This window comes from Ovis aries, chromosome 17 (genome assembly GCF_016772045.2).
Source record: "Ovis aries strain OAR_USU_Benz2616 breed Rambouillet chromosome 17, ARS-UI_Ramb_v3.0, whole genome shotgun sequence".
NCBI classification, from domain to species: Eukaryota; Metazoa; Chordata; class Mammalia; order Artiodactyla; family Bovidae; genus Ovis; species Ovis aries.
In genome coordinates, this window is record NC_056070.1 from 34,546,177 (window position 1) to 34,557,421 (window position 11,245).

At 42.4% G+C, this 11,245-nt stretch overlaps 2 protein-coding genes across 5 annotated transcripts; one reads left to right on the forward strand and one right to left on the reverse strand.

Annotated features, from left to right (window-relative positions):
* Positions 1 to 1,021: 1,021 nt before the first annotated feature.
* On the reverse strand, positions 1,022 to 9,376 carry SPRY1 (sprouty RTK signaling antagonist 1). 4 transcript variants are annotated; one of them, XM_027956311.3, is made up of 4 exons: positions 9,259 to 9,376; positions 8,270 to 8,497; positions 7,618 to 7,914; positions 1,022 to 4,802 (listed from the first exon to the last, which is right to left on the reverse strand). In XM_027956311.3, exon 4 carries the CDS (start codon positions 4,745 to 4,747, stop codon positions 3,788 to 3,790), a length of 960 nt encoding a protein of 319 aa, XP_027812112.1. In that variant the 5' UTR covers positions 4,748 to 4,802; positions 7,618 to 7,914; positions 8,270 to 8,497; positions 9,259 to 9,376; the 3' UTR covers positions 1,022 to 3,787. The 4 variants fall into 4 exon arrangements, with proteins under 4 accessions (XP_027812112.1, XP_060257019.1, XP_004017315.2 ...); XM_060401036.1 differs by having other exon boundaries at positions 7,618 to 8,497; XM_004017266.5 differs by lacking the exons at positions 7,618 to 7,914; positions 8,270 to 8,497; positions 9,259 to 9,376 and adding an exon at positions 6,582 to 6,860.
* Positions 6,450 to 10,000, forward strand: LOC105602800 (basic proline-rich protein-like). The gene is made up of 4 exons (XM_060401373.1): positions 6,450 to 6,703; positions 6,756 to 6,877; positions 7,046 to 8,833; positions 9,325 to 10,000. The coding sequence occupies exons 1-3, from the start codon at positions 6,450 to 6,452 to the stop codon at positions 7,879 to 7,881; spliced, it is 1,212 nt and encodes a 403-aa protein (XP_060257356.1). The 3' UTR covers positions 7,882 to 8,833; positions 9,325 to 10,000.
* Positions 10,001 to 11,245: the final 1,245 nt, after the last annotated feature.

The window sequence follows — 11,245 nt, forward strand, 5'->3', positions numbered from 1 at the left end:
ATATTAGAAGAATCAAAAACTTGTCAGTTAAATTCATGGCCATCTTATCTAGTGAGGGAAATAATGTTTTTACAGTTCTCCAATTATCAACTGGCCAAAGGGGGATTTAAAGTTTTGTCTTCAAGATATTTAAAAAATGATACCAAACTCTCTTGCAATATATATATATATATATAGTGGGAGGTGGGGCAGAGTTTAAGATGAGAACTGTCTAGACATTCTTTGTTTCCATTTTTCAATGTTCAGAAATGAGATTGTGCCTTTTTGCTAAAGAGTTATACATAAAACTACCATGAAATACATCACTCAACAAAAAAAGGGAAGATTCAGGAAAAGGAGACAATTTCAAAAATTAAATCAATCTTTTGCAAATGAATCTTGAGTTTGATTTCAATATTAACTTTAGGGTAAAAACATTAGTTTTTAACTCATTTCCTTTAACTTTAAAAACCACTGTTTTTCTTTTTTTTTTCTTTGTAATAACTGGAATGTTCCACGATTTGTGTTTTGAAAACTATATAATAATCATCACAGATTATAAAGATTCACCTCAAGCCTTCACAAAAAAGTATATCTACTTTTTCATAGTCCATACTTCTGCTGAGTTACATTTTATTAAACTGTTGACAGGAAACTACTCAATTACAGAAATCTTGTACTGGTTTTATTCACAATTATCCAAATAAAACTTCTTTGAATGAAAAGAACAACACTCAGAAAACATGCTGGAAAGGAACTACTTAAAAAATATTCACTCTGTCAGGCTTTGGCAGTTGAGGAAGAGGGACAAAATTGAGGAAAAGGGAAAGGTTAATCTATCTGTGTGATATTTTTAACTTGGCAGTATCAAATAAATGGCAGGGGTATTATAAGAAATGTCAGCTGTGCTAATGCTTTCAAAGCCTTAGCACTTTAAAATGATCATCAGTATTCAGTTCAAACACATTGGACTCATGAGCACTGATGAAGACACATCCTAATATTTGTTTCTTCTAGGTTTAAACCATCACAAAGGAGGAAGTTTTGAATCAAAGTGTTTATTCTTTGTATCTGACAAGCATGTTAGAAGTCTGAACTCCTAACCTATTGCTATTTCCAAATATGAGCTTGACATTATGCCAGAGTGCATACAGAACCCTGGAAGCAGCAGACTGCCATCTTAATATTATAATTTTAATGTATTCCCCAGATAGTCAGAAGTTAAAACTCCACAACATACCTTATTCTCATAAAAGTTATAAATTTCTTTCAATAAAAGCCATAGCTTCTTAGTCTGGTTAGTTTAACTACAGACAGCTCTTACACCAATTCCTAATTATACGAAGGGTCTAAATAACAGAAAAAAGTTACACAGTATTTTGAAGGAGTCTATTCATGCTTCATTAAGGAGCCAAATCTCAATGAAATATTCAATATTCAGGGACCAGTGATATCACCACATAACTTGAATACAAGAGGAAACAAATTCACATTTTAAAATACCATAGATTATGAAATTTTAAAAAATGTTCCTGCTTTCAGAGCATAGAGAAAATACTTGATTAAGCCAAATGTCACAATGCTAACTAATAGGTTTAGTGGCTTGGTGGAAATGCATTAAAAGTTTCTATCATTTATGTCTCATTTAATTAAAACAAAATCAAAGTCTATAAATACAAAGGATAAATAATCCAAAACTAGTAGTCAAATCATGTAAGAGACAACAACCAAACAAAAAAGCTGGATAAGAGTTTTGACAGCCTAAATCCTGGATTCAAATTATGCCAACATCTTATTCTCAAATGCTGATTATTCAGGTTTGACACGTCACTTAGGCATACGGAGGAGTTAGTGAAATCAAGTCTGAGGATTCACGTGAACAAAATTTTATCAGACCCAAAGATTCTAACTATGTCCTGACTTCAGCAGGCTAAAAACTAAAAACATGTACTTTTTTAATATAAAGTTTCACACCCTCACATTTCTAATTCCATGAGACATGACACAATGTTATTTGATCAGGGCACATTAAAGACTTATTAAAGGAATGAAAAGGATTGGAATGTTTTTAAAACTTCTCTTTGATAATGTTAACTATCCCCTTGATGCACTCTTAAATTCTATAATGTTTTATTAAAATGACAGTGCCACAGACTCCTAGTATGGCTACAGAACTAATTTTTTAAGCTTTGCTGATGAAAATTAATTTCAGACTAATCCAAGAGTTAAGATAAACATTATTTAAAACATACAGGTATGTCCCATTCCAAGAAATTGATATACACAAAACCCCTTGCTTATAAAATAGCCAACGGAGGGATGGAATTGTTAATATTAATCACAGAAAAACTTTTTTCACTTTGTAAAGTGATTCACTTGGGCATTTGTTGAAACAGAATTTGGAATATAAAATCTTGATTAATGAATTTTCCAGGAAACATCTAGTTCAAGATTTGAGCTCACCTACATCTAGATTTGGTATATTAAGGGAAAGAAAGAAAATGGGTATGCATGAAGAGTCAAAGCAAATGACAAAAATCACAACAGTACACACTAATAAATGAAGAAATCAAGAGACAGTTTCATTAATTAATATATTTTCTGCATTATAGTTAACATACGTACTTTCTTCGTGTCACCTTATTTTCCGTTACGTATTGATATTTTGTTATATTCAGACATGAGTACATTTCAACAGTCTTTTGCAATAAATATCATAAAATAATAGAGATTCGCATAATAAATATTCTTTACAATAAAAAAGTTTAACAGACTTTTGTCTTAAAAATAGTCAGAATTCAACTTTGTGATTTATACATAAAATATACAAAAAGCACCACAATTTGTGGTTAAGGCAATGAAACAGAAAAGATTAGAACTACCCAGCTGTTAACTAACCAAGTGGCCAAAAACCATTAAGGAGCCAAGATCACTTCAGGCAGCATAGTTCCGTGACATCTATAGATTGATCAGATATAAATATCAACTTCAGTTATCCAAGTGCCGTCAATGACAAGAGTAATTTGGTGAAAAGCAAGGAGTATGGAAGGGAGGGAGTCGAGTCCTTCACAAATATGAAAGCTTGAATAAGGATGAGCAAGATACAACCAATATATCTCCAATGTGAAGACTTACATTGTAAAGCAGACCTAAAATTACACAGGAAAAAACAAAACAAAACAAAACAAAACAGAAAACCCTGGCATCTCTAAAAATGATAACGCCAAAACTGAGGGGATAGAAAGTTGAGAAGCAAGAAGGAGAGGGCAGTGGTTAAAGGAGAATCTTAACGTTGTAACAAAAACAGATCTCCCATGCTACTTAAGTGTCTAATGATATGAAGATAGCCCTAATTGGGGACAGATTTAATATATAGCTTATTTAAGCAATTAAATGGCTGCTTCTTTAAACACCAATTTCCCTGTTCCCAGAGTACCCAATCAAAAACAGCTCTAAATCACTGTAGCCTGGGTGTACATGTGTGGATATGTTCACGTGTACAACTTGGGAAAATTGCTTGCAGAACAAAAAGGCTACACAAAAGCCCACTGGCTCTCAATACCCTCTCAAGTGGATGGCAGAGGCTCTTGTCATAAGGGGGAGCCAGATGCATTTCACAGTCCACTCTTACTGAAGATCATCCATTAGAGAAGAGTACAATCCATGAGTCAAACCTTGGAAAGAAGGGGAAAAAGGTGGGACAGGGGAAAACTGCAAAGAAAATTAAACCAGTATCTGACAGCATCTTTTTTAACAGCCACAGCTTGAAAGCAAGAGAAGTTCAGGAGGTCCAACCCACCTCCAAAAATCATGATGGTTTACCCAGTCCCCGGGAGGGGCAGCTCTCCAGCTTACAATAGACAGTGTTGGAGTTCTTACATCTGCACCCTGGGCGATGGATCCAGTCATAACACCCCCTGCACAACTTCAGGCATCCCTTGGCTGGAGGATAACAAAGTAAGCAAGGTAAAAACAGAGACATGGCTCCCATACACAGGTACCTAGAGCAGCACTGTGACTGTGAACAGGAGCAAGGATTATCCGAGTAGGAATCCCCTTCATCGTCATTGGAGCAGTGGTAGAAGATGCCCTTGACCAAGCACATGCAGGTTCCGTACTCCACCATGCTCTCAGCGGAGCAAAGGCACTGCCGGTTACAGGCCAAGCAGGATGGCAGGGTCCTGGGAGCTGTGCATTCCCCACACTTGCACTTCCCACACTGTTCACAGATGAACTTGTGCTGCGTCAGGTCCTCTTTCAAGGAGCCCTTTAAGTCATCCACAATCAGTTGCTTGGGCTGGGTCCGGATTGCCCTTTCAGACCTGTGACCAGGGATGGGTCTGGCTGGCGGGGACCTTCCTAACAGCCCCTGCTCAGAAGAGGCACTGCTGTTGCTCCCAGAACTGGCTGCGCTTCCGGTGCTGGTTGACCTGCTCAGTATGGGGCCTCTGGCGTTATTTGAGAGTCCTGCATGTCCCAGGTGGCTGGTAGGTCTATGCTCATAGTTATTATTCACATTAATCGGTATGATTTCGTGAGTCCTCTCATGCTTTTCTTGTCTTGGTGCGGTTCGAGGAGCAGGTCTTTTCACCACAGATGGCCCTTCTGTGTATTCATTGCTGCCTCTGATGGCCTTGATCTGGTCTAAGGACAAAATAGCAGCAGGCTGAATCTCCCTCTCATAGTCTAGCCTCTGACGGTTATCCAATGCAGGCTGCTGGATCACAACTAATGAACTGCCACTGCCATGCTGATTTTGGGGATCCATGTGTAGTGATCTTGATTTCTGGCAATCAGTGGAAACCTGGCATGCATCTGAAATCCTAAAAGGAAATCAAAGATGAAAAAAAAAACCAAATAGAGAAAATAAATGACTAGAAGTATTTGGGGAGGTAGGGGGGGAAGAGGTGAGAAATCCTGTCAAGTCACAAATTGCCTAAACCACCTGGTAATGATCTCCCTCATCAGCGGATTACAATGATGCTGGGGTCCTGGACAGAGTCCAATTCCGAGACAGGCTTAGGACCACATCACAGAAGAATGTAAGCAAGAGACCCCATGCCATAAGAACTGAAAGTTTTTTCAACTTTTAAAAAGCAGAATCAAGAAGTAATGTCTTCCTGTTTGTGAATCTAACAAACAAAATGGAGTATGCCCTTGTGGGGAACACTGAGTATAAGCACTAATAAACCGCTCTCATCTAAAGAAGCTCTGTGTCAGTTCATGGGTACTTTCCATGAAAGAAAACATCCATTACAAAAAACAACAACAACAAACTAAGAATGGCTATGGTGCTGTTGTCTTTAATTATGCTTGCCGTTATAAGCATTCGATTAGTGTTCAGGAAATTAGTCAAGGTATACTTCATGCATTAAAAAAAAAAAAAAGACACTCCAAACTGAAATGGAATCTCAAATTAAGAGGTCATCTTCAGTAGAAACCAGAATTTTAAACCTAGTTCACTATTAGTCTACAAGATATAAAAGTGAATGCAGATGAACACAACAGTTCTTGGTGTTTTATAGCCTCTAAAGCACACACACAAAACTCAATGTACAGTTCTGTGAATGTTAAGACCATTCACATTGAATTTTTTTTTTTTTAAGTTTAAATAAGGATCACTGACATAACAAGATAACTTTCACATACAAAGTGTCTGGCCTTTAAAGTAGTATGGGGAAATCCTGGCCATTTTAATTATCTGTATTTCCTCTAATTTAAAAATCTGTATTTACATGCCAGATCTTGATTTTCAAAAGCACTGCCAACTCTGAATCAATGTGCTTCTTGTAATAAAGTATAGCAATATCCAGGTAAAAATCTGTTTCAATACCAATGATAAATTACTTCTAATTTATAATGTATTCTTCATAAAACCATCTATTAAACATAAAACGTTTTTGTTCTCATAAATGGTAAACCAGAATATTTTTCACACAAATTCCTCCCACAATCTACAGATTTGATCCAGTTCAAGAATGCAAAGGAAAAAAATGCCTATTCTCCACTACCATGAGCCAAATCTCATCAGCTTCAGGAATAAGGCAGAAAGAAGTCCATTTCATCTATTAACTTCACTGAATGGCCCCGGACTGTCTTACACGTTAACTTCTTGGCGTTTCCCCCGGCTCATTCTTCCAACTCGGAGCCTCAAGTTTCTACCTTCTCTGTACCCGAGGAGAAACAAGTTCACAACCTGCTGGGTTTAGTCCTGGAGTCCTTAAGGACTGTTAAAAAGATTCCATCGTTACTCTGGAGTACCATTCCTCCTCGCAAAGCACTTTTCTAACCCAGTGCTTCTAAAGCAAAGAGTATTTAAAAGTACTAATTCAGACTCCACATGAAAGGAAAAAACGTGGATCTGAAGGGAGTAGGAAAAGCACAAGGCACGACTTTAGTCTTAAATGCTAGCTGTAACAAAGTTCCTGCTGGCCGGTAAGGGAGGCCACCAGATAAAAAGTAAAAGCAGAATGTCAGCCACCTCGGATCTGAAGCAAAGCCCCTTTTCCAGCAGTGACAGCCCTGGATCTAGCCCCAAACACGCTCACACGCTCTCAGCAGACTCTTCTCCCCCAAGAAAGCCCCGAATCGAAGTCGAATACCTTTTCGGACAATCCCATCACATTCTAAGGATCACCGTGGATTTCCAAAGCCTTTTGGCGTATGCCACCAAGGATGCTTACAAGTCAGGAAAAGCCTTCGGAGTGAATGCAGGCGCCAAAAAGCAAGCCCAAGGCAGGGAGGGTTATAAATAAATATCTGTCTACACTTTAAAGGAGAAGCCGGATTCCTAAAGAGTCGGGGCGCAGCGAGCCGGGGGCCCGGGCGGCGGAGCGGTGTCGCCACATCGCCGGTTCCCGCGGTGGAGCTGCGCCCTCTGCAATCCGCGCTGAGACGAGCGGGGAATAAATAGTTGACGGAGAGGAAGGAAAAGGAAAAAGTTATGAATGAAAACAAGTATTCTCTCTCGCTCCCTCTCTCTCCTCTCTCTCTCTCTCGGGCAGGAGGAGGGGAGGAGGCTGAGGTTACCATTACCTCAGGAGGGCGGACTTCCCCACTTTTAAAGTGGCAGTGCCCTCTCCCGCCCCTCGCCGCGCCGCCGCGCTCACAACAAGAATAAAGTGGCAGCTCGCGCGGGCGCACACCGACTCGGCCCAGGGGCTCCCCAGCGAACCGGGGGTCCGCTCTGGCACTCGCGCGCGAACACGCCTTTCGGGAGGCCCCGGTCCGAGGGATCCTCGGATCCCGAAAGCCCGCCGCGGGCACCCGCCGAGCAGCTCCGCGGTCCTCCTCGGACCCTCCCCCCCGCTCCAAGCCTGCCCGAATGCACCTTTCGCGTGGAGGGGTTTCCCCGAGAGGACACGCCGGGTCCCCGCGCCGCCGCTGCAGGCGACTGAGGACTGGGGACCCCGCTTCGCCGTCCCGCGCGGAGGCGAAAGGTCGCTCTCCGGCTTACCCAGCTTTGAGCGCCCCGCGGGCCGTCCGGGCCGCGAGAGGGGGTGGCCCCACTCTCCCTTCCCCTCGCGCGGTCCGGGCCCCCACGCCGCTCCCCAGGGCCCGCACCTGCCGCCCGGCCCGCCCCGCCCCGCCCGTGCACCTCCCGCCCCCGCAGCCCGAGGGCGGCCGCCCCAAACTCACCTAGGCCGAAGCGAGGGCGGGCGGCCAAGCAGTGCAACCCGGCCTGGGTCCCGGTGCGGGCGACTGCGTGCACTCGCCGCATCAACCGCGGCGGGGAGGACGGGGAGGCATGGCCCGAGCTGCGGCCGGGCGGCCCGCGGCCTCTGCCCCGGGGCAGGAGCGCTCCCCGCGGCCCCCTTCCGGCTGCGGGGGACAATCTTCTGGAGACTCGGCGCGGCCAGGCGCAGACCTCTCACAGCTCGCGTGCGCCGCGCAGCTCAGTAACATCCACCTCCGGGGCTCTTCTCGTGTAGCCCCCTTCCAAGAACCAGGAAAAAAAAAAAGAAATCCCTTCAGGAGGGCTCTCCCGGTCTATACGGAAGGCGAGCTGGGGAGCGGCGGGGAGAGGAGTGCGTGACTGGCCGGCCGACCCGCCGCTGTGCTCGGACCAGAGTTTTCCTCGGGGTCCAGTCGCTCCTCGCGGGAAAGGCGGGAGTGGCGGCCTCCTGACGCGTGGAAGTCCACGTCACGGACGTTTGAGGCTCCGCGGCGCCCGGGACGGGGCTCGAACCGGCGTCCACGGACGAGTCACGGAGCCGCGCAGGGAGTACACGCCTGAGAGGCCCGACCGCCGCTCCCCGTGGGTGGGGGTGGGTGGGATTTTGTTTTTTACCCGCTTTTAAGGGGCGGTGGTGAAGGGAGCGAGGTTTGGGGTTCTCCTCCGGGGAGAAGGCGGGGCGTCGTCCCTGGCTCCCGCGCAGGTCCAGGCACTTTCTCGATCCCGCACGGCGGGCAAGTGGGGGCACGGCGTTCCTGGGAACTCCGGTCCTGGCAGTCAGCCTCTCCCGGCAGCGATCACTCCCAGTCCTCCGACCCTCCTGTTCTGCGGCCGAAACGCCTGCTACAAACGATTAGAGATAAGAACACGTTAATTTCCCTTTCTTTCCAGGCACTTGGACTCGCCGCGCGCTCCGCCGCCCGGGCGAAGAGTGGAGCGGAGAGGGCCGCTCGCCAGCTCGCCCGCCGCCCGCACCCGCTGCCATGTGCTGGCTGTTGCTGCTCCCTGTGATTGACAGGCGGGCGCACAGTCGGCGTGTCAGCAGCGAACCAAAGTAACATGCAGTCTTGCACGTTTTTGCCGAAGTGCTTTTGCCCCTTGGAATGCCTAAGAGTTCAAACAACGTTCAAGCGACGCTTCTGCGCATTGGAAATCAATACACAGAGACGGGAAATTCAGGTTTTAAACAATTGCTTCTGGGGATTCGGTCGCCAACAATGCCTAAACAAACATGCATTTGGTCCACACACCGAATGCCAGTCCCTCTTTGGCAAAAAAAAAAAAAAAAAAAAAAGAAAAAGAAAAACCACCCAGTTTTTCTTTCACACATCCGACTGTTTCAGACTTGAAACTTGTTACTGCTCGGCTGGGGGGGTTGTGGGGGTGGGGAGGAAAAGGACCTTGCTTTTTCTTTTAGTGGTAGCATTTACTTTAAGAGCATTCGTTTTAGCAGTGGGAATGCTACTGGTAATTTGAAATGCAACCAGTAATCTTAGATCTAAAGCGAGTTCAAAGAAATAATCAGTTCCTTGCAAAAGCCAACATTTCTCACCTGATCTTTCCTTAAAATGTCTACGGAAGGAAAGGAAGGAAACAGTTCTTACCTAAAGCAAAGATTGGAAATTGCTTTTCAGGCACATTTACAGCAACTGTAGCTGTTCCTTTTCCAGGGCTGGGAGTTGTGTCTGCGGCTATCACTCTGCAAACCACTGCGTGCCTTACAGAGCAGTCCCACTCCGGCTCCGCAGAATTTCAGCTCTTTGCCTCCACCTCCACCTCCACTCCAGGACACGCCTCCAGTGATATCATGTGTCAATCATACGGGCTGCCTGAAAACCTGGAGCAGGATTTCCCCAACAGTCGTTTCCTCTTTCCTTTATGAGTACCCACTTGGATATATCGCCCTGTACACTCCCCTAACAAACATCCTCTGAAAATGTGGATTGCCTCAAAAAATCCTTCAAATGCCTTTCGTCATAAAAGAATACCTTTAAATTTAGTTAGCAGTCTTCAGTTATCAAATCTCAGCAAAAAGATTGGTGAACTCTACCCTTAAAAGTGGAATTAGAAAACAACTTTGAAGAAGAAAAGATTAAAAAGTTGTATATCAAGCCCTCACTACTGATCAGTTAGATAATGTATATTGATATAAAAAAGATGATGATGTGCCATTACAGACCCAATTTAAAGCAAAGTTCAGAATATGTGAAATCTAAAACGTGGCACGCTTTACTGCAAATGTATGTAATATGTGATAAAGGTATGATTTCCTGCTGTAGATTTTATAATAATTGCTCTCTTGATTTGTGATGTAATTTCCCCAAAATAAAAATTGTAAAAATCCCAGACTCCTTCAATTTTGTGAGATATTTATCTAATTTTGAAAAAATAAATTTATTTTTAAAAATCAGCTGAATAGAAATCAATTAAAACAGAAATAATTTCCTAAGAGGTTTTATAATTCTTAAGCATATATGATGTGTCACTGAAAAAAAAAAAGCATTTTAATCAGTAGGAAAAATGCTTTTTGTTTCCTTACAGACTATTGGATTTTAGACATTTATTATCAAAATCATGTACTTCATGCTGCTGTGAGGGTAATAATATGTGAAATTTGAGCTTCCACAGAGATTCTTAAAAGATACCTAAAACCCAGAAAAATATAGTAAATGGAAAGGGAAATATTTTTTCCAGGTCCTACATATAAGAAGTAGCTTAAAGTCTTTGACGAAATAAAGCAAACAAAACTTCAGTAAAAAATCATATAAATTTGAGTATGGACATTTCAGTGATTTTTTAATATTCTTCTTTACAATAGTAGTTGTTTTGAAACTTTTTTTCTCTATTCGAGATTTTCTAATATTTGAGTTCTTTAAAATAATTAAAGTTCTATTTGGAATGACCTTTCAGGACCCTAGGGCACTGCTAAAACCATCAACAAGAAAGCATCACTAGAAAATAACACAGAACAAGAAACCAAGAAGCTACCTATTCACTCTTAATAATATAACTTGTAATAAAATAGGCTGTTTCAAAGGCTAAAGTCAAATTATTGTACATATTTTATATTTTCATATATCTCATAATATTTGGAGAAATAATAAGCTAACCAGTGGATAAGTTTCTTGGACAATTTGAATGGGTTTGAAAGAGTCAAATCAGAAATACAATATTCCATGATGGTATCTTATTTGGTTTTTCAAAATTGTCTTCTCTGCTATCACCACAATTTGGGGACAAGAGGTCAGTTCACCAGTATGATAAAACCAGGAGAGGGAGCACTGAACATTTTATTTCCATAAATCCTACAACAATATATTTGAAAATTTTTGTTATAAATAACCTTCAAACTATTTCAACCAAGGTATATTATTAAATTACAATCTTTGTGAAATTAAGTATTTTTAAATTACAATAATAAATAAAATCCATAAAATGTTATCTATAACATCATCATCATGGATCATGTTCTATTGAGAAATCAAATAGTATGAACAATGACCCTCTATATCATTTAGCACTGAAATGCATCAATATGTTTTCCTCTAAATATTATAGTATAAATAAATATATGTATAACCTTGCCACCCT